Below are 22,397 nucleotides of genomic sequence, written 5' to 3'. Positions count from 1 at the left end.
GAACAAGAGCAGGAACCATCTTGGGTTTTTTCCACCACCGAAACAATAAAAAAATGTTTTTTCACCTTGGGTCATTGAACTGGAACGAAAATGTAGCGGGAAAATCAGATTAATGGAGGAACAAATTATTCGAAATCAAAAGTGATGAAAGCTTGAAACGAGAAGATGAAGCCCGTAAAATATCGACAATAAAAGATCGATGACAATGCATATCAATAGAAATCTTGTCGTTCTTGGTGTTCGTTGATGCTTCCTTGTTAGCCTCATCATCACCTTTTTTTTTTTTTTTGCTGCTTTGGGTAGATAAAGTCATTGCAAATTGCAAAATCCAATACCTTTCTTACACCGAAGTTAAATTAGGATTGACAAAAATATACATGAATTCAATTTGATTTTTTAGGATTGATGGGTTTTGTTTGTGATGTTAATTTTCTGGATTTTTTTAATGGATTTATGGGTGTTTTAATGGTTTGTGAAGTTAATATTTTGGGTTTTGTTGAAGAAGACATTTTCGATTGTTTTCTTCGTTGAATATATGTGTTATGAACAAATAACATAAAGAGATAGAAAACAAAACAATTGGTGAAAGAAAAAAAAAAACCGAAACAAATAAAAGAGAGGTAGAAGACGAAGAAGTCAAGTAGAGATGGTAAAAGGAAAAAACGAACAAAAAAAAGTTGCAACAGCCAAAGAAGTAGAAAAAGGGGATGGGGGAAGGAAATTTTAAAGGAAAAAATAAATGAAAGGTTTTTTTAAAATATAAAATGAAATGGAAAATAATTTAAGGGAGACAACTTTTCAAGCCAAATAGAGTGACACTTAGTAGTACTCGAGTGACCAACACTGTTAAGTCAGCAAAAATTTAACGCCCTCATACTTAAGTGCTAAATTAGTTGATGGAAAAAAGTTTGAGTATCAATCTAAAATAAAAAAAATATTAAGTATCAATTCAAAAGAAGTGGACAAGTTTAAATATAAATTTTATATTTAATCCTAAAATTAAAGAGATATATATATTTAAAAAATACTTACGAAACATATATTTTATATTTTATAATTATATTTATTCCATGAAATTTATTTGTCAATGGAGAATAAGTCTTGTGTTCTTTTTTAAATGACTTCCTTTTTAACAACACAAGTCATATTCCGATCACGACTAATTTGGTTTTATATAAAAATTAATTTAATAAAATCAAAATCTATTATATTAATAATAAAATTTAATTTTAATTTTTAAAATAATTAGAAATACTAAAATATTAATTTCAAATATTATAAACATACATATTTATATTTAATTATATAATAAATTATTAATGTAATTAATATATTTTATTGTTTGAAAAATATTTAATATTACAATAAGTAAAATTCTTAATATTTTATTGAAAAATATTATATCAATTTTGAATAAAAGTATATATTACAATTTATAAATACATAGTAATGATTTTTTGTTGGAACCCTCTGTATCCACCTTCGATAGTAGTGACTAATTTTCTTACAATTAATTTTTATATTATAAAATAAATGAATATTTTAATAATATAAATATGAGTATTTGTTTAAATACTATTTAATTTAATTTATCCTTTTCAATTTCAATGTGTCATTATCCACTTTCATATCAAACTTCAATTTAAGTTTTAATTATATATTGATTGTTATTAAGTATATATATAAGATATTATTTTATTATAAAATAAATTTCTATTGTTAAAGAAAAATATTTCATAATATTTTGTAACAAATATAAGTTATGATATATTTGTTTCATCATGAAATAAAAATCAAAAAATAATTTTTAAAATAAAAAATAATGGAAAGTAATTTAGAGAATAATCCAAATATTAGAAAATATATTTTTTATAAAATTTAGTATTTTTAGAAATATTTTTAAAAACTGTATCATACGTAAAAACAAACACGACAAATAAAAAAATTACTGTTAAATTAATTCAAAAGTACATGCAATTCAAAATATAAGCATAGCCTCATCAGTATGATTCATCATGCTTTGCTAAGTCAAGCAATGTAGAGAAAATGATGGGAATACTGAATTCAGAAAATTTGGTCTCGCTAATAATGTTGCTGTTAAAGACTTTGATTGGATTGGACCGACAAAGTTGACTATTTATTCTTAGATGGCAAAATTACTAACCTAATCTAATATTATTTGTTCAAATCTATTCTACTAACCTCTAATTAAGTTGACATCACGAGTTAAATAAGTACTGTTTTAATTAGATAATAATTAAAATCACATTATTTTACAAAGTAAATTATATTATTTTAAAAATATTTTTATCTTTTTATATCATAAGTACTAAAAATTGGATTATATTTTGCTCATTGTACTAAAAAATAAGGTAAATTAATTTCTCTCCGTTAAATCAAAAGAACAAACTGATTTTTTTGGTTAAAAATTCCATCAATTTCTAATGTTAAAAATTGAATCTTACACGTCAGTATTTAATTATTCCATTAACGGTGTGATTGAAGATTAAAAACTTTTACCTGGTTCCGGTCTAAGAAAAGTAAACTTAACATATACTTAGTTTCCGAATTTTTCATTTTGATGATTTTTGGTTATTAATTATTTTTAAAGGCTTGTCTTAAACCATGCTTCTATCATGTTGGCTGTTAATTATGTTGAATGGTTATCAACTATCTTAAAAGGTTCGTCTTAAACTGTTTTTTTTAATATTAAAATAATATTTAATATATTATTAATTTACAAATAATTTTGAATTATGTTATTGAAAAAAACTTTATAGAAATAAAATAAAATGTTTACTAAAAGTGATTATGTAAAATAGAAAACGTTTTTAAAAAATTGATTTATAAAAATTAATTAAAATATTTTATTAATAGTGGTGATCTAAAATAAATAATCTTTTTATTTTATTTTATAAAAGTGCTTTTTAACTGATTTTGTAAAATAATTAATGGTGGATTCCATTTATTTTTAATATTAAAAGCAATGATGTTTGAAGTATTGAAAGAGTAAAATAAAAATGCTTTCAATATTGAAAGTATTGGAAAGTTAATAGTCGTTAAAAATAAAAAAATAAAATGATAAAATATGTAAATATTAAGGACTAAATATATTATTATGCTTTTACAATAATATAAGGTTCAAAATTACATTACTAAGTTTGGTTGAGTCATATCTTGAATGGTATAGGTATTATTATCAATATAAGAAAATATGAGTTTTGAAGCGATTATACTCCTATCTATATCAATATCAATTGGTAGAAGAATTTTACAAAAGTCAACCAAACAAAATAAAATTTCATTTGAACTAAATCAACAAAACCTAAAAAGTTAACATACAGAGTAATATGCAGGGGCGAAGCCAGGGGGGTTGGCATGGGCCCTGGCCCCCCCAAAAATATAAATTTACTCTTTTGGCCTTTAAAATTTTTAAAAATTTTAAATTAGTAAAGATAAAATTACATTTTGATTCATAAAATTATAAAATTGATTTAATTATTTAAAATTATAAAGATAAAAATTATAAAAATTAAGATAAATTCCTCTAACAATTTATTCTGGCTTCGCCTGGTAATATGCTTAGCAATCTTAATTTTACAACCAAATGGTGACCCAAATATTTTTAATGAGAGAAATATTTAAAATAAAATTTTGGGTTATATAAGTTAAGTTGACTTTCTAAAAATAATAAAGTAACGCCGACATACATAATTTCCATACCTCAGCAAAATTATAAAACTTAAAAAAAGTAAAACATGATCGTGACGTTAATAATAATCAATAAGAAGTCATTATAATAATTTTAGTTGAAAGAAAAGTAACAACCACTTCAATTTATGCTTTTCTTTTCTTTTCTTATTATCGAAACAGTTTGCAAAAATATAGTGAAGATATATTTTAATAGTCTAAAAAATCATGTTTCTATATATTCCAACTTTTCCGGAAATGTTGACAAAAAATAATTAAACAAATGCACCACCAAACTTCAACTCAACTCTCTATGTTTGGCTATACATATAATAAACCCAAGTAATCTACTATTCTAATGCTTCTTCTCTAGAAAGGTTTGATCGCTGGAGACTAGGTATCCTAACAACAATGATTTTCATGTGCAAACCATGTGGCTAGGGGGCAACACCCATTTAAGGCCCTTATTCTTGTGAAAGACCATGAACCACACCGATAAGCTTATGAAGCTGGCCATTCTGGTTGAAGTTTCAGTGCTCCGACTGTCCTACTTCTTATTGTTTTGGGTAATATTGTTCTTAGTCATAGTAATGCTTTTCATCATATTCATCCTCCTTTTGCTCAAGCTGGTTATAGTACTGATCCAACTCATTGACTTGTGCTTTTGGGATGTTCTCAACTAGTTGAACCATAACTTTCTGCTTAATTAACATGGATAATATCAATTTGTTACAAAAAAAAAAAAAGGACTTGTAATGGTGGTTCACATTATTAAGAGTACAAAGAGCTATATTAATATTGAAAGACTATCATTCTTCAAAAATTATCCAAATAGAGTTTTTACATATATTTTTGTTTATTTCTATTAAAGTAGAGGGTTTTTACAAATAAATCCAAGCTTAAAGTAGGCCCACCTTCGTGATGATCATTGTGTTGGGTTTAATTGTAAATTTGGTTTAGGATGTGGGTTAAATTTGATCTTAGAACTGATTAGTGAAATACAATTTTAAATATCAATTTGTAAAAAAAAAATAGTAAACTAAAAAATATATAATTCAATCGTCGAATTGTGCGTTTAAGGCAATATAAAAAGATAAAAGTCGGGCCGACAAAATAAAGGGCAGCGAATGGTGTTGGGATGGCGGCAGGCAACAGATCAGTGCCAAGTAACACGTGTTTGGTTTTAATTGAATAACTAGTTTACGAGGTTGAAGTTAAAAAGAAAAGAACTCCTACTTAAATTGCTCCTGTATTCTATTTTCTTTTCGGGTTCCGGTCCTGTATTCTATTTTAATTATATTTAGGGAGAAATATCATATATATATATATATATATATATATGATATAGGTTTAATATGTAATTTGATATATAAATTTTAAATTAGTGTAATTATATATATGAAATTTAAATTATGGTTCTGAAATTTAATTCTGATTTAATTGTAACATTTAAAGAAATAAGTATAAACATTTATTTTTCATATCAAACTAATATAATTATTTGTATATATAATATATCAACGTAAAAATAGTGTTAATTTGATAATTTTGTTAGTAATTTATGAAAATTAAATTAAATTAAAATTTTATATATAAAATCGCATAAAATTAATATTCATGTGAACCAAAGTTCATATATAATTTTAATATTTATCTCATATATTTAGATTCATTAAATTAAATTTTATTATTTCCAAAATTTTATCTAGTGATTATATTATCAAACTTGTTAGGTTAACTTGCTACTTTTATACGACACTCAGTAAAAAGTCATATATTTACAGCTCGACTTAAAGTTCATCACTATATAATAAAAGGCAACAGACATTCCGGAGGGGAGACTTTCTTCTTCTCTACTTCTGGATTAGAATTATCTCCCCCTTTATCTCTACATTCATTGATCTAATGTATCAACAAATTTATTTAGTGAGTTTAATTATTACTATTCTATTGAGAAAGAAATTCTAAAAACGGAAAAAGATTCTGTCTATCACTGTGCCTTGGCATTTAAGAAACCTGCAATACTTATTGAAGTGAGGAGCATTGGTAGAGAATGAACAAGAGACGAACAAAATAGATGTTTATGTCCGAGAGTCGGCCATGATTATAAAGAAAACCGAAGTTAGTGCAAATTTTAGCACAAGGTTTTTGTTTTGTTTTGTCTTGTACTTGTAACCAATTATTAACAATGATAACTTGAAGCAAAAGATCTAGGCATCACACTCATTGCTGGCAGCAACCCATCATTTCGATATGCATGAAACTTAATCGAAGCCCCCTTTTGTAAAAACAAACCGATCATTGCCGGGAAGAATTGAATCCTCAAAAGAGGGGAAAATAAAAGCAAAAAAGTGAAGAATCAAGGTCTCTGTTTGGGGAAAACCAGGGACCAGTTGTGAGGAGGAGGGGCCCTAAAAGTAAGATTAGGAAAAAGGATGTTGTGGAGTGAAAATTAAGGCAAATAGAGCAAAGAAAAAAAAAAACATTGAACTGGGACTAAAAGCAAATTCACTATGCTTCCTCATGGATTTTTGAGGCCCACTTTCACTTTCCCGAATGGACACGACGAGCTTTGGCCATACACGGCTCCCTCGAAACCTGCAATGGAAAACGAAGTTCTCTGCTGAAATGCTGATTTCATATTGGTTCAAGTAGCACTCAGAGACTGTCCATTGGAAACCGTGCTCTCTGTTGAGAGAACATTATATCAGCTTGAAATTAAATCTTGATCAAACGTATTATAAAATCCATATATTGTAGCCATTGGTGAGCAAATGAGGGGTAGCTACCAGCCAGCCCTAGCCCTTGGCTTGGGGCTTTATGTTAAGTAGTACTGCCAACATAATAATTCACAACTGTTATAACTTGCATCTTGTCACTTTTTTACCATATTTCTCCACCGTTGAGCTTTTGCAGCAAAACATCTTTATTCTTTACATAAAGGTTCCCTGTATGCTGCATATTCCTTTTGGGACCATGCGAGCAACACCACCCCTGCTTTGGCATTGAAATCCATGAAATCCTTCACTTTAAGTTAAACAGAAGATTGCTCTGCATCATCTATGCAATTTCCATTAATACAGGACACTTTGAGCACGCGTGCTTAATATTTCCAGGGAAAAGGAAAAAGGGTCGCCATCTCTATTACCAGATTGTTGGATGAACGAAAATGAGCCATTAATTCATAAAAGTTTGGTGTCTACTTCATTTGGGTCTTTCTTTTTCCATGGAAACCATCTGAATGGTCATCAAAGTAGAGTTTTCTTTCATCAGCCTTATGGGAGTTTCACCTCACCAGTTTTCCAGTCAAGATGTTCATAAACGGAGCTGTCTGCCTAGTTCATCGAAGCTGGCAAACATGGCTTTGAAAAGATTAGTTTTCATGTATACTAAAACGAACATGAATAATATCTTGATCATAAAAAACAACAATTTAGAATCAAACTAAGTTAAAAATAAAATTATCCCTTCTCTAATCAAATTATTCTAGTAACATAACATCCTTTAGTAACTGTAGAAAAAAAATTGCATTTGAATGTCATGTTCCGAGATGGAAGAACGTTATCACTCTTAAAAATTGCAATCATTAGACCTAAAAAGGAATTTTGATTATATACTTGAAAGACAAGGAAAGGAAGGGAAGTCCTTTACCCAAGGTCGATGTCAATAATGAACAAGTATCTTTTTCCTGTTGTTCTGAATGTTGGTTTCTACTGTTGATGCAAGATTGTTATAGGCCACGTTTGCCACGAAATAATTGTCCGTATTCGGGACCCAAAGCTCTATTTGTCACGATTTGTCATTTGAAAAATAGTTGATTCTTACAAAATCGCAGTCTCTGTTGTGGTATTAATCTAAATATGGATTTTGATACTGGAAGCCCTTCTCAAATAATATAAAAAAGATGCATCTACCGGTTGTTTTATCAACCATTAAATTTTGTGCCATGGGGGGGGGGGGTTATGGCAAAAAAGTTATTAATGGCTTGTTTCCAATGGAAACGAAAATCGGAGGGATCTTCGCGCTTTTCAATATGATAGGAAGCTTATTAGTATTGTAAACACATTAGCTTCCAATGCAAAGGAGACAAATGTAAGTTGAAACAACGAAAATTGTCTGGGAAAACACACTTGCAAAGGTGGATTAGGGAACACTGTGTTATGGGATATTAAATGGAAATTCTGCTTCTCTTGGATCTTGAGATTCCCACAGGTCATTGGAACAAATTCATGCATGGTACAAATGATGCATATCAGCATGCCAGATTCTTTTTGTTTCACCCGAGGGAATGGGAAACTCAATATCATGGACAACGAATGATATAATTTCTAGCTATTTAATATTTGTTTCTTCGGTATAGGATTAGTTAAAATCTAGTAAAAAATGAAATAAGATTCATATTTGGCCTGCCAATAGATGTGCCATTGGTTCTGAACCTATTCGTGTTATGCTGATTAGGAAATGGTTGAGAAAACCAAATTTGGGATTTAGCCCAGTTGGTTCATATAACGAAGCTTAGGAGTCGAATGCACTTCTTCATTATCCTCGAGAGAAACTATGTTCACCTTGAGCAGTGTGGAATTTGTATATTTTTAGTTACTTGTAAACTGCCTTAAATTAACCATTTCGAAGGTAAGTAATTTCATAGAGATATGGGGAGCCCAAGATCTAAGGAAAGTATAATCATAACCATGGGGTGGAACTTGGAAGCATTAACATATGATTTCTATGCAGTGAACCCACATATCTTCCCGAGAAAATCTGATCTGTATTTAAGAAACCTAAACTAGTTTTCTACATCAAACTACACTAAGCCTAGGTAAATTGCCAACATATCCTTTGAACCACGTTAACTAGAATTTCTTCATTTACTATCACACAGTTTCGCATTGGTATGTACAAGTAATCTGGCAAATATTTTCCTTCTAGAATCCTGAGTAACCAAATACTTGAAATAGATCCTTTGAGTCCTCAGCTGCAAGTTCCACCAACCTTTCCTACAATGGAGAAATATGTATTCTCAATGTTGATCTTTATGGTAGTACTGCTTTCAATTGCAGGGTGTGCAACTGCCTTAGTGCGTTGTGGTAATTGTGGCCGCAATCCAGTACCTTACCCTCTCAGCACGGGACCTAATTGTGGAGATCAAGCCTACAAGATTCGGTGCACTGCAGGGGCACTATGGTTTGATGCTCTAAAGGGATCTTACATGATCATATCCATCAACCCCATGACTCAGCGGATAGTTCTCCGGCCCCCAAATCTTTTGGGTAATAGTTGCATTTCGAGTGATATCAGCACACAAGGAATCCAGCTTGATGATAATCTCCCTTTCAACATCACTAGCAGTAACACCATTTTGTTGCTGAACTGTACCGACGCAATGTTTCACTTGCAAGCACCCATAAATTGTACATCAACAAGCATATGTCATTACTATATAAAGGATAATGCAGCGGCATGCATGAGGAGTCCTATCTGTTGTGTGTTCAAGACTGGCGGTTCACAAACCGCATATGTGGTGAGAATTCATGATAGAGGTTGTCTAGCCTATCAGAGCTTCGTGAACTTTGACACTGTAAATCCTCCAAAGAAATGGCCTCAACCTGGTTTAGAGATCGAGTGGGCATTGCCACTAGAACCGGCTTGCAAGGCACCTATGGATTGCAAGAACTTGTTTCATTCCAAGTGCTTAGCCGATCCAGCAAATGTTGGAACAACCAGGTGCTTGTGCAACAAAGGATTTACCTGGGATCCTGTCAACGGATTATGTCGAAGTAAGTAACCGTTTTCCTTTGATTGTGAAAAAAACCAAGTTGATTATAGAAAATTATAGCAAAACAGCAAAAGTTTCAGCTCTTGAAACCGGCAAAAATGGCTAAAGAACAGTACTTACTATTCCATGCGGCCATAAGCATTAAGATACTGTCTTCTATTCATTTAGGTACGAAATGCCGACCAGGGAAACGCTGCAAAAAACAAAAGAAGCAGATAGTGCTCATTGGTGGTATGTGCCGACCTCTTATTTGATGTATGCCTGCCAAGTAGTGATTGTGATGGTGACTGTACGTTTTTTTTAATTTCTTTTCAGGTATAACGGCTGTACTGGGAGGACTTTCACTTGCTATAATGATCGGAATTATAGTTTACAAGCAACACCGGCGCATAAAGAAAGAAACGCAGAAGAATCTGATCAAGGAAAGGGAAGAGATGTTAAATGCCAGAAACAATGGCAAATCAGCCAGGGTTTTCACTGGCAAAGAAATAAAGAAAGCGACCAATAACTTCTCTGCGTCGAACCTTGTAGGATCTGGAGGTTTCGGTGAGGTCTTCAGGGGCATTCTTGATGACGGAACTGTAACAGCAATCAAACGTGCAAAGGTTGGGAACACCAAAGGAACTGATCAAGTCCTCAATGAGGTCCGAATACTTTGCCAGGTGAACCATAGGTGCCTGGTAAGACTCCTAGGCTGTTGTGTTGAGCTTGAGCAGCCTCTCATGGTTTACGAGTTCATCCCCAATGGGACCTTGTTTGATCACCTCCATTGCCATATTTCCGGAAAATATGCTCCCCTCACATGGCGACATCGCCTTCGCATTGCTCACCAGACTGCAGAAGGCCTTGCTTATCTCCACTCAGCAGCAGTTCCACCCATTTACCATCGTGATGTGAAATCAAGCAACATTTTACTTGATGAAAAGCTTGATGCTAAAATTTCCGATTTCGGTCTGTCTCGGCTGGTTGAAAGAACAGAAGGCGGTGATAGTCATATTTATACCTCGGCCCAAGGAACTGTCGGATATCTTGACCCAGAATATTACCGTAGTTTTCAGCTTACTGATAAAAGTGACGTTTATAGCTTCGGGGTTGTTCTTCTTGAGCTCTTGACTTCAAAGAAGGCCATAGATTTTAACAGAGAAGATGAGAACGTGAGTTTGGTGGTTTACATGAAAAATATAATGAATGAAGAGAAACTGATGGATGTTGTAGATCCAGTAATCAAAGAAGGAGCTAAAAAGTTAGAACTCGAAACCATTAAAGCATTGGGGCTATTAGCAGCATCATGCTTGGATGACAAGAGACAACACCGACCTTCCATGAAGGAAGTCGCCGATGAGATTGAATACATTATCAGCCTTGTTGCTGGTGAGGTTTCAGAGAAGTAAATGCCATAATAGCTAGCACCCGCAATCAATTGTTAAAGTAACCCAGAGTTGATTTTCTAACTTATCCTTAAAAGTAAAACATGCAGTTTCAATCATATTTTGCACAACATGAAGATTCTGGTTCAATCCCCAAAATTTCACTGCATTAAGGACTACAGCAGCAAGATACCATACATGTTTAAGCAGTAAACCACATGTAGTCATTAAACCGAGAGATTTCAAAGAGCATGTTAATGATTTCAAATCCATAGGTATTCAAGAAATCAAGCTTGATCCAGGATTTCTTTGGGATGATCAACGGGCCCTGGAAAATAGTAAGATTTCTCAGATGAAATCTGAAATTTATATAGACCACCAACTTCATATTTTTCAAGCATACATAGACGAATCTCAGTGCATATATCTTGATCAGACATGCCAGTATAAAACACCAGGCAAAATGTGATGTCTGTTGGAAGATGTAAGAAAGAGCAAGTTCACACGCCTTTCAATTCAAGACCTTATTTAATATCGCAAAAGACGCAACCGACAATGACAAGGGATCCATCCACAGGAGTTTGACAAGATTGTTTGTTAATGATTGGAAGTTAAGTTGAGAACAGGTAAGATTTAATTGAAATTGAATACTAAAACAAAAATCCTTAATTTGCAGAGGCAAAACTACTCCAATGCTCCAAAATTGTCAAAAACCAAGAAATGGGAAGCAAAAGAAAAAGAAGCATTTACATGTCAAATACGAGATGCTATTATGTGGGCATATGTTACGAGCATGGGAACCCTCGAATCCTTTAGAAAGAGGCTAAGATCCAGAACATGACATGAGATGACATTGCGACCAAAACCCATGTGATGAACGCCAAAATTATCGATATTTCAAATTGATTGCATGGGAGACGAGTTTGAACCCTGCAGAAGTCCAAGTCTCTTGCATACAGGACTATAACCCCTGCCGACGAACATGCAGCTGCCAGTGATAACATAGCTGTAACCTGCATATTCAAGAAGGGTTAGACAAGTATCAAGAAAAAAAAATGATGCGCAAAAATTAAGGTGCATGTAGGAAATACCAATAGAAAACTGAGAAGATTGAATTTTGAAGACTGATATAACAATTGCTAGCACCATTCTTAAAAAATTAAAGCAAAATGCATTAGAGTTCATAAACAGATTATGAAGACGCTGGTCCTGCATCCATGTAAGATGTCACTTCATTGTCAATCACAAAATGGATACAGGTCGCCATAGAAACAAGCAATACAGGAAACAGAAAGGCTGTATTTGATAGAATAAGAAGAGGTCTAAAGAGTTATGTAAACCATTTATGGAATCATAAACAGCCTGAACATGAAATAATAATAATAATAACAATAACACTAATATGGGGAAAATAAGGGATAACTAATTCGAAAATTGGCAAATACCAAATAGCACTATAGCAGGCAATTCACATCAATGTTCATACATCCATTTATGGACTAACGGAGCTTAGAGGGGGTTCTTAGAGAAAAGCTGCATACCCAATCACCTACAACAAATAGGCTCACTAGAACTGGATTCTGAAGATCTCTCTTTCTCCTCAAAGCATAAACATCGAGACATGCAAGACCAAAGCTCCATAGCAGTTGAAGCCCCATAGATGCAATCAAATAGCTGAAACAGAGAACATAAAGAATATCAAAACTGCACAAAATAACAATTATTGCAGTGCATTTCTTCTCTACTTTAACCATCCTTTCCACCCCATCAAACCTAAACATTTCCCCCCTTTCACAGGAATATATAGAACTATAAGATTCCACACAAGATAAGCTTAAATGCTATTTTACATGTCAAAACAGCTGTTTTCAACATTTTCACAACAGAAACCCACACTTCGTGAGACTTCAAAAATGAACAAGAACAAGTTCCAACGGACTTGCATATTTGAAGGATCAGACATGAAAAACAGAATACTCATAAAGAGATTACATACTTTTAGTCAACTATTCACTCAAGTTCATTCAAACCTATATTATATTTCTGTCTCAAATGTCATTAACACAAATGAACGGCTGTGTTAAAGGCTGTCACTATATTGTAAACCATCATCACTGCATTATGTATAGTAGAAGAAAAGTTCCATAGAGATCAGTTCATTTTTCCTTCTGTGCTGTTAACCCCAACATAATCACTCAGTTTGAAACAAAATTTGCTATTAAGAACAAAAGTACACTTGAAACAACCAACTTTCTATTATTTCCCCAGACACCATTGTTACATCTTCTTATTCAGCTTAAAATAAAATTTCAGAAGAATAGGTAGGCTAAACATTCATGCAAGCAAACTGTAAAATTGAAGGTAGCAAATTGTCATTCATCTCCATTTTTAACAAAAACACAAAACTGGAATTTGGAATGATACCCTCCAAGGTCAATACTCAAAGCTTCTCAGCTGACATAAGAAACAGAAAGCATAAATACTAGGGTCCAAAATTGATCTAACTTAAAAACTGAACATACCCAGATTTCAAATCTAGAAACTAAACAACATCCAATAAATAGAAACCAGAACACCCAGAGTAGCAAAAACAGCTGCAGGATTCCTTTAAATATTAGCACTAGAAAAAAATTTGCACCAACATTCAAAGAGGTAATAATCCACAAGTCTACAAATCAGCTAAGGTAATTATCTTTCACCCATAGTTTTTACCTAATAAAATTATGCTCCCAAGCTGATAAGTAATCCGATTCAAACACATAATTTCACCTAAAATTATGTTGATCATCAAACCTCGGAATACTGATATAATGGCAAAAAATAAAAAGAAGATTAAATTTTCCACATAAACCGAAACAAGGAAAAACAAAAGGAAAAAAGCCCCGTTGAATCTAAAAACGTAAAATTTGAGAGCAGAATCGAAAGTAAGAAAAAGGTAAAAACAGAAAGTACCAGAAAGCGGTGTAGGAAGAGAAATCAGAGGCAGAGACCATGACTGCAATGGAAGCAGCAGCAAATGCACATTGATATATCCTTAGCATTAACCCACTCACCGTTCCTGGACTTCCTATAAACACCTTCATCTTGTTCCTTCAAGCTAAGGGCAGGGCACCCACTATCCCCGAAAATCAAAGGGCCCTCCTTTCACAGGAAATAGAAGAGAAGAGAAACCCTAGAATCTTAAACCGTTTCTTCCATTAATGACAACCCCAAATCCAGTTCCAAATCAGCTTCTTTTTGGTTCCATATTTTAAGGCAAAAAATAATAATAACAAATATGGAAATGGGGATTTGAAGACTTGGGAGTTTGGACCTTCCCAACTGAAAACTAAAAGCATAGGATTTAAGAAATAGCCAGAAAATTAAGATGAGCTTAGCAGATCAAAATTGATGGTTTTGGAAGGAAAAGAGAGAGAGAGAATGCTTTACTTTTTCAGTTGGGTTGAGTTGATGAGAGTGAGTCCAAGTATATATACTCCGTGGATGCCTCCTTTTCTTTTCATTTATTTTATAGACAAATGGATTAGAGTCAGTTAAGAGACTATGTTCTGATGTAAAGAAAAATTGGTAAATTTCTTGTTCGATTTAAACACCATTTTATGCCTACACCCTCGACTCGACCACCATGCAAAAGAAAGTATTAATTACCAAATCTCAAATTGCTTGCCAGAAAGTTGAAGAAACCAAAAACTAATTAATGCCTTGAGCAGTTTGTGAAATAAATCGTCTGCGCTTTTATGTTTAAAAAACTAATGCAGAGATTTCAATCAATTGTAAGGGATCAAAACTATTATGATGTCAAAAGCTTCTTCTACAAATCTAAAGAAGCCACCATAAACTTATAATTGGTCGGATGCTCTGTGAGAAACAAACGATGAGAATCAATACGGACGATATTAACAGATTGAATAAGATCCGCAAAATTCATAGTTGAAATCCAGAGGACGAAATCTGTAGTTTAGACTTAAGTTCTATTTGATTAAAGAATACAAAACACAAATTGTAAAGCTAAGATATTACAAGAGTATATCTATAAAACATCTAGAACATAATAATTTATTTTTTCTTAAAATAATTGAAATTAAGCTAATAATGATTTTGATCAAGGTGCATACATCCATAATCAATGTTAAAATTTGAAATTTCTGACAAACAAGTAAAGAAAATCATCTGAAGCTTGACATAAATGGTCCTAATAACCCAATACTAAATAGGATGCAATTAAGAACAGAAGAAAAGTTCAACCCCATAACTTATTATTTTTCCCACCCTTCTTGAGAAAATGGAGATTGATGAATCAAATTATTGTCTACGCCATAATATTCGTCTTTTGCTCTTCTTTACTCATTTTTATTACGTTTCTTTTACTCTGCAACAAGAATTGAACTACTGAAGGGATGTTACTAGCGTCAACTCAACATGAAACTATGTTAAATGCCAAATTTTGGTGTGTTACACGTGTCACCTTAATTTTGGAGGGGCACAAAGATGAGGCAGAGGACCACATTGGAATATTTGATAAAGTACAAGACCCAAATATATCGTTATACCTTTATAAAATTAAAATCAAAACTGAAATCTAAGCTTGTTTCATACATATTTCAAAAATTAAATCAATTGATTTTAAGCACATTTTATAATTTATAAAAGAAACAATAATGAAAATTTTTCCATAAGTAGATAATCAACTATTTATGGAAAATGATAATTTTCTCGTAATTTAATCAATTAAAAATTAATTCAAATGTTTGATATGTCAAAAAACCTTTTTTTTTTGAATCTAACTTCCTTTGAGAATTACTTTATCATAAGGCAAAATAATTCTCATGATAAGATCTGAGGTTGGAAAGTTAAAAGATAATAAAAGATTAAATTAAACTTATTTTATTTTGGTCCAGAGTATTAATCTATTAAATGTAAAAATAAAAGTTATTACCTCATTTCCACCACTAACTCTCTTGTTATTTCAATTGATTCTTACAAAGTAGATTTTTGTTTATTTAATAATAAAACTATTTGATATATAAATAAATTTAGTAGATTCTAAATTTCAAACCTTTTTAATAATTGGGGAAGAGGAATAAAAGTTGCTTGGAATCAAACATAAATTTTCATGTCTATAATACAATGCTTTTTTTTTCACTCGATTAAGGGATGGTTGACTTCAAATTTCAAACCTACATTTCTGTTCAAAATGAACACCTCAGGTGCAAACTCAAGTGCGAACCATATACACTACGGATTAGGACTTAATCAGGTAGCGGGTCGATAATGACGAGTACCATAACAACTTGTCCCCTACCTAGTTCAAGGAATAGTTACAAACTTGTCACCTCGCGATGTGAGATATCACCAAGAGAGAAGCTTGTCATGTACGCTTTTTACTTTAGATTGTCACATATACCTGGCCACGTGTTAAGGAGTGATATAGTTGTATACAACTGATTGTTCCTTCATTCTCGAATACACGAAGCGAACTCATCTTTAGGAAATATGTGTTAACCCTAAAATAGGGTATGTGTTGATATACATAGGAACCTACATACGACGTCCCATCCATAAACAGTAACCGTATCATATAAATATAGAATTTAATCTATTTGAATGACATACTCAAAAACACTCAACAATGTCATAGCCAAAATATTTAAAAGAAGAACAAAATTAATTATGGTAAATTGATTTTTACTTTTACATTCAATTCTTAACAATAATATTTATAAATATTAAATTTACAAACATACTTTCGAAGTATATCTGTTTATGTGTTGTTGATCATGCTTTGTACAAGAATTAATAGTTAAAAATTAAATACTAAATTCCTAATTCAACTTCTTATTTAGCATAATTGTATTGAATTATGTGTAAAAATTATAATAATTAATATTAAGCTAATTATAATAACTATAAAATTCCCAAAGTCAACTTCTTGTTTTGCATAATTGTATTGGATTTAATATTTAATAGTTAAAACTTTATATTGATATTGTTTATTCAATTTTAACTGTTATATTTTAAGTCAACAGTTTATCCTTATATAAAAAAATAAAATAAATTACGTCATTGCAAACCAATTAAAATGTGTTAATACATTTTTTTTACATTTACTTTAAACTAAATTTTATAAAATATCCCATCTTTGAAACCGACATTTTTGCTCATCGGACGGGTGAGAAAAATCCAATATTTGATACCAAAACAGGAATAATACGTGGAGCATGTGCAAGTGCAACCATTAATAACCTTCCTCAATAATTGATTCTGAGGACAGGCGACTAATCCAGAAATAAATTCGCCAGCTTCCAGTTCCAGGTTCAAACTGTTGAAACGTACATATCTTCTATTAAGTGCTGCCTTTTTTTATGTTCTCTTCTTTGTGTTCTCTGCATTAGTTGCAAGAAAATGGCGGATGAAATCAGATTCTTTGAACTAAACACGGGAGCTAAGATCCCCTCTGTTGGGCTCGGCACTTATGCTGTTACTAGAAATACTGTTGTTACTGCCGTTAAGGTATCTTCTTCTTCTTGTTTTCTTTTTTTTGGGTGGTTTTTGTTTGTGATTTTCAGTTGAATATCTGGGTTTTACTAATATATTTGTTGGATTCAGGTTGGGTATAGACACCTAGATTGCGCTTCTATCTATGGCAATGAGAAGGAGGTGATTATTTTCCACTTCTTTCTTTAAGTTCTCAGTCTTGATTTAATAGATTCACCAACTAGTTAATATAATTGTTTATTTTTCTGGTACATGCATGCAGATTGGTTTTGCTTTGAAGGAGTTATTTGATGATGGTGTAGTAAAGCGTGAGGACTTTTTTATCACCTCCAAGCTCTGGTTTTTGGCTTTTTCCCCCTTTTTCATTTCTCCCCCTTTATTTAGTCTCAGTTTATAATCTGAAGGGTTTAGTAATTAATCCGTACTTAAAAATTGATATTTTCAAGTAGTTGGACCCTATTGTCTAAGCTACATATAAAATGATGATCAGGTGCACACATCACTTGCCTGAGGATGTACCAGAGGCTTTAAATAAAACTTTGGAAGATTTGCAGCTTGACTATGTTGATCTCTACCTGGTGTGTAGTACACAAGTTCTGTTTCCTTTTGAAAATTGAGATATGGACCAGAAATTTCTTTTGTTGATTTGTTAAAGTTGATGATGTTATTTGTTCCTCTTTGTAGCTAAATGTCAAATAGCTGAAGTTTTGCATATTATGGCACATTGAAAATAAAGCTAAATTTGTTGATATTTGTGATGACTTGTGAAGATACACTGGCCAGCCAGTTTGGAAAAGGGTTCGGTTGGAGTTCTGCCCGAAAACTTAACTCAACCTGACATATCCGGTACATGGAGAGCAATGGAAGCACTGTATGATTCTGGTAAGGCTCGGGCTGTTGGTGTGAGTAATTTCTCTGCGAAGAAGCTCGGAGATCTGTTGGAAGTAGCACACGTAGTTCCTGCCGTCAATCAAGTGGAACTTCACCCTGTATGGCAGCAGCCTAAGCTGCACGAATATTGTCATTCCAAGGGAATTCACTTGTCTGTGAGTTTGCAGATTTAAAGCAGCATTTTTTTTTAACCATCTTGAATCAGCTAAGAAGGCTGATTGTATTGGTAATGGTTGTTAATTTCTTTGATCACAGGGATATTCACCATTGGGTAGCCAAGCTGGAGAAAATATCAGGAGAAGAGTTCAGGAAAACCCGGTTCTTAAAATGGTCGCAGAGCGATTGGGGAAATCTCCGGCACAAGTGGCTCTCCGTTGGGGACTTCAAAGGGGCCACAGTGTACTGCCTAAGAGCAATAGTGAGGCAAGGCTGAAGGAAAACCTTGATGTTTTTAACTGGTCTATCCCAGACGATCTGTTTGCCAAGTTTTCTGAAATCGAGCAGGCAAGTGTTAACTTCATTTCTTCGTTATCATTGCTTCCTTCCATTCAGTTGTCTCTCTTACCTATGCATGCATATTTACTCCAGACTAGCTTACTGGTTTGCTTTTGTGCACTCTGTATAACTTCATTTCTGAGACTCAACATAAGGTCTTCAATTCGTGAGATAAGTATTGAATATGTGAACATTCCATTGCAGGAGAAGCTAATTAGAGGCAGTAATTTTGTACACCCGATTTGTGGTGCATACAGGACCATTGAAGAACTCTGGGATGGTGAAATCTGAGTCGACATGCTACTAGCTTTCGGTGATTATGTCTACCTGCATGTAACTGAATCGAAGACATTAGTATCATTAATGCAAATATTATATGGGGGGTATTTAGAGCGGACTCTTTGTAAACGATAATGAATTTCATCATTTCATGGTGAGTTTGCTTTGCTAATTTCAACTTTGGGTCATTGAAAGTGAGATTCAGCTAAAAGTTGGCTTAGAAAATACTGGTTCAAGAGTCAAAGATGAGGTCGGGAAGGGAGCCTACATTTGGTCGGCTCTGAAGTTCTGCCAATTTTTCTACGGGCATAAATTAACCACGAAAACTATCATCCATCAAAAGTATCAATTAAAAATTGTGACCGACATTTACAGAATCTTATTATACATTTCTTTTATAGTTTTAGAGTATTAGAAAATAATGAACGGTCAAAGTTTTTATCAAGACATTTGATTGACAAAAATATAAATTTTGTTACTTGATCCGAAATAGGAAATAGGGAAATAATATGCACTTAAATCAACTCAAAATCATGTTTTTATTGTTGTTATCATAGTAATACGGGCTAACTTAGCTAAAGTTCAACTGGTATCTTTTGTACATTTGATATTATAAATTTATGAGATAAATTTTAAAATTACACATGAATTTTGATTTAATGTGTATTTATATACATGAATTTTAATTTCGAAAATACTTTTTCTATTCCATTTTTTTCCTTTCATTTTCTTTCTGATAAAGCATACTCAAAATTTATTTTCTTTTCACTTTTTCATTCCTTCTTCTCATCCCTCAACTTTTTTCACCGTTAGGTATACCCTTAATGAATTTAATAACTATTGCTTGACTAAAATTGAAATTTTAAAATTTTAAAAATACATGAATTAAAAGTGACTATATTAAACATACAAGAATTAAATCTATAATTTACACATGTCACTCGTGAAATGAACGAAGAAGAAAGAGATTTTAGTTGTCACTATAAGCTGTGTATGTCCATGTCTAATGATCAATCAAAGACTACTACTAAAATAAGAAAGCTCTAGCATGAGCAAAGCAGATGCAGATTCCATGCCATAAGGGCTGCTGCATAAATAAGTGGACCTACCCAAACCATACATATATTTATCAATTTAACCTCATATTTATTATACAAGCAATATATATGGTCTTTTAACTCGTAACTGTTTATCACAAGAGAAGTGTGTTAACATATATGTAAGTTGAAACTAGGTAGTATATTGAAAAATGATAAAAGTTAATTGTTTGGTGCAAGCAATCGTTGATGAACCTTAGAAAGACGTGTGTCAAACAAGGTCTTCTGATTGTAGTTGTGGGAATTTCGAACTTTGTTACGTATAGGAGTCTAATAGAAATGAACATGATAGGTTCCATACGGAACTAAACCACCGGATTCCAGGACCAAAGCTGAAGAATCGCTGTTCTCTCTTTTCTGCCAGTAAAATCATTGATATCATCGTCTCACATTTGCAATACCAATATCATAGCACCAGTCAATCAGTGTACGGGAAAAATGGACAAGGGAACTGGACATGGGCCTTTTTACTTTGAGCTCAACACTGGAGCTAAAATGCCGTCTGTTGGTTTGGGAACCTGGAAAGCTTCTCCAGGTGTTGTTGGTGAAGCTGTTGTGACTGCAGTCAAGGTGCCTTTTGATTTCTACTTTCTCTTTCTGCTTTCCTTACGAACAATGTGTATTATAAAAGAAATGGAGACATTTTTTTTGTAGGCTGGTTATCGACACATCGACTGTGCCCATGTTTATGATAATGAAAAAGAGGTAAAATTTTCCATTTTCTTTTTTGGTTATTATTATTATTATTATGTAATTTGATTTACCAATTTGTTCACAACTGAGACTTGAAAATGTAGATTGGGCTTGCTTTGAAGGGACTGTTTTCTTCAGAAGTGGTGAAGCAGAAAGAACTGTTCATCACATCAAAACTATGGTAAAGTAAAACCCCAGATTTTATATTCAGGTTAAAGATGAATTCAATTCCATTTTTATTTTCCTTTTTTTTTGAAAGGTGTTGTGATCATGCACCTGAAGACGTCCCAAAGGCAATGACCAGAACTCTAGAAGACCTTCAACTTGACTATGTTGATCTCTATCTTGTATGTTTACCACTGAAACCATCAATGACAATATGCAATTTTAATCTTTCAAAAAAAGAAGAAGAAAATATGCTATTTTAGTTCATTTTTTCCCCCATTACCTTGACTTTCACAAATGTAGATACATTGGCCATTTCGTACAAAGCCTGGCATGAGAGGATGGGACCCTGAAATGATGGCTCCCCTTTGTCTTCCAGAGACATGGGCTGCAATGGAGAGCTTGTATAAATCTGGTAAGGCTCGAGCCATTGGAGTCAGCAACTTCTCGACTAAGAAGTTGCAGGATCTGCTCAAGTATGCCAAAGTTCCTCCTGCTGTCAATCAGGTTGAATGCCATCCTGTTTGGCAGCAGCCTGAGTTACACAACTTGTGCATGTCTACTGGTGTTCATCTATCGGTATAACAACGCATAATCAATTTTGTTTCAATCATGTTATATAGTACAGAGACTCTTTACATTTGAAGCATATGAATTTGAATATTGTTGCAGGCATATTCCCCTCTAGGATCTCCAGGGTCTTGGATTAAAGGAGAAGTACTGAAGGAACCAATTTTGGTTGAAATTGCTGAAAAACTTAACAAGTCTCCAGCACAAGTTGCTCTGCGGTGGGGTATTCAGAGTGGTCACAGTGTCCTTCCGAAAAGTGTGAACGAGTCTAGGATCAAGCAAAACTTGAGCCTTTTTGATTGGTCCATACCTCCGGAGATCTTCGCCGAATTCTCAAGCATCCATCAGGTAAAACATGCCTTTGTGTCGTATTTGTGTTTTGCTGGAAAAAGAAAAAAAAATGACTCATCATATATGAACGTACATGAATAATGCATACTATTATACTAAAGAATTCTCGATTCTCTTTCGCAGCAAAGACTCCTCCGCGGGGAATTCGCATTACATCCAACTTGTAGTCCTTACAAGAGCCTTGAAGAACTGTGGGATGGTGAAATATGAGATGATGCTGATTCTATTATGTTTTCGTTCTACTTTCTCTACACAAAAGACAAGGCAGGGACAAAGTTTTGTCTTAGGAACAATGAATTGTTGGCCTTTTGATTGCTTATCATCTAAAGAAATGAATTATTCCTTCAGATTATAACTTTAAATGTCCAATTCCATGTTGGAATTACACACTCCAGGAATTTTACATTGTTCTAAACAGCTTTAAATTACAATGTTTGGATAGAGAAAATTAGATAAAAGGGAAGCAGCTGAAACACCAATGCTGTTATGAGCTCGATCACGTGAACCAGGCCGATCACGTGAACAAGG

The 22,397-nt window shown here is 32.9% G+C and overlaps 4 protein-coding genes across 5 annotated transcripts; 3 read left to right on the top strand and 1 right to left on the bottom strand.

Moving 5' to 3' along the window:
* The first annotated feature begins 8,687 nt into the window (after window positions 1-8,687).
* LOC108457120 (wall-associated receptor kinase-like 20) lies at window positions 8,688-10,978 on the top strand. The gene is made up of 3 exons (XM_053018934.1): window positions 8,688-9,461; window positions 9,635-9,697; window positions 9,782-10,978. Exons 1-3 carry the CDS (start codon window positions 8,693-8,695, stop codon window positions 10,855-10,857), a joined length of 1,908 nt encoding a protein of 635 aa, XP_052874894.1. The 5' UTR covers window positions 8,688-8,692; the 3' UTR covers window positions 10,858-10,978.
* A 364-nt stretch (window positions 10,979-11,342) lies between these two features.
* Window positions 11,343-15,230, bottom strand: LOC108457122 (CASP-like protein 5B2). The gene is made up of 3 exons (XM_017755981.2): window positions 13,786-15,230; window positions 12,375-12,507; window positions 11,343-11,846 (listed from the first exon to the last, which is right to left on the bottom strand). Exons 1-3 carry the CDS (start codon window positions 13,914-13,916, stop codon window positions 11,646-11,648), a joined length of 465 nt encoding a protein of 154 aa, XP_017611470.1. The 5' UTR covers window positions 13,917-15,230; the 3' UTR covers window positions 11,343-11,645.
* Window positions 15,231-17,017: 1,787 nt separating this feature from the next.
* Window positions 17,018-19,218, top strand: LOC108457121 (aldo-keto reductase family 4 member C8-like). Of its 2 annotated transcripts, XM_053018935.1 has the most exons (8): window positions 17,018-17,145; window positions 17,226-17,343; window positions 17,440-17,490; window positions 17,591-17,667; window positions 17,819-17,906; window positions 18,099-18,374; window positions 18,475-18,723; window positions 18,919-19,218. In XM_053018935.1, the coding sequence occupies exons 2-8, from the start codon at window positions 17,236-17,238 to the stop codon at window positions 19,003-19,005; spliced, it is 936 nt and encodes a 311-aa protein (XP_052874895.1). In that variant the 5' UTR covers window positions 17,018-17,145; window positions 17,226-17,235; the 3' UTR covers window positions 19,006-19,218. The 2 variants fall into 2 exon arrangements, with proteins under 2 accessions (XP_052874895.1, XP_017611469.1); XM_017755980.2 differs by having other exon boundaries at window positions 17,035-17,343.
* Window positions 19,219-20,249: 1,031 nt separating this feature from the next.
* Window positions 20,250-22,224, top strand: LOC108456068 (NADPH-dependent aldo-keto reductase, chloroplastic-like). Its single transcript, XM_017754661.2, has 7 exons — window positions 20,250-20,660; window positions 20,745-20,795; window positions 20,888-20,964; window positions 21,043-21,130; window positions 21,252-21,527; window positions 21,621-21,866; window positions 21,993-22,224. The coding sequence occupies exons 1-7, from the start codon at window positions 20,529-20,531 to the stop codon at window positions 22,077-22,079; spliced, it is 957 nt and encodes a 318-aa protein (XP_017610150.1). The 5' UTR covers window positions 20,250-20,528; the 3' UTR covers window positions 22,080-22,224.
* The last annotated feature ends 173 nt before the right edge of the window (window positions 22,225-22,397 follow it).

This window comes from Gossypium arboreum, chromosome 9 (genome assembly GCF_025698485.1).
Source record: "Gossypium arboreum isolate Shixiya-1 chromosome 9, ASM2569848v2, whole genome shotgun sequence".
Taxonomy (NCBI): domain Eukaryota; kingdom Viridiplantae; phylum Streptophyta; class Magnoliopsida; order Malvales; family Malvaceae; genus Gossypium; species Gossypium arboreum.
The sequence above is the reverse complement of the archived record's forward strand: the minus strand, read 5'-3'. Positions and strand labels throughout refer to the sequence as shown.

Excerpts from the sequence above, each read along its gene's own strand:
- LOC108456068 (XM_017754661.2), top strand. The coding sequence starts at position 20,529 with ATGGACAAGGGAACTGGACATGGGCCTTTTTACTTTGAGCTCAACACT. Across the intron at positions 20,965-21,042 it reads TTCATCACATCAAAACTATG|GTGTTGTGATCATGCACCTG; the intron begins GTAAAGTAAAAC and ends TTTTTTTGAAAG. Across the intron at positions 21,867-21,992 it reads AATTCTCAAGCATCCATCAG|CAAAGACTCCTCCGCGGGGA; the intron begins GTAAAACATGCC and ends TCTCTTTCGCAG.
- LOC108457120 (XM_053018934.1), top strand. The coding sequence starts at position 8,693 with ATGGAGAAATATGTATTCTCAATGTTGATCTTTATGGTAGTACTGCTT. Across the intron at positions 9,462-9,634 it reads GGATCCTGTCAACGGATTAT|GTACGAAATGCCGACCAGGG; the intron begins GTCGAAGTAAGT and ends CTATTCATTTAG. Across the intron at positions 9,698-9,781 it reads GCAGATAGTGCTCATTGGTG|GTATAACGGCTGTACTGGGA; the intron begins GTATGTGCCGAC and ends ATTTCTTTTCAG.
- LOC108457122 (XM_017755981.2), bottom strand. The coding sequence starts at position 13,916 with ATGAAGGTGTTTATAGGAAGTCCAGGAACGGTGAGTGGGTTAATGCTA. Across the intron at positions 12,508-13,785 it reads TCTTCCTACACCGCTTTCTG|CTATTTGATTGCATCTATGG; the intron begins GTACTTTCTGTT and ends TCTCTGTTTCAG. Across the intron at positions 11,847-12,374 it reads TATTTGTTGTAGGTGATTGG|GTTACAGCTATGTTATCACT; the intron begins GTATGCAGCTTT and ends TTGAATATGCAG.
- LOC108457121 (XM_053018935.1), top strand. The coding sequence starts at position 17,236 with ATGGCGGATGAAATCAGATTCTTTGAACTAAACACGGGAGCTAAGATC. Across the intron at positions 17,491-17,590 it reads TCTATGGCAATGAGAAGGAG|ATTGGTTTTGCTTTGAAGGA; the intron begins GTGATTATTTTC and ends ACATGCATGCAG. Across the intron at positions 17,907-18,098 it reads ACTATGTTGATCTCTACCTG|ATACACTGGCCAGCCAGTTT; the intron begins GTGTGTAGTACA and ends TGACTTGTGAAG.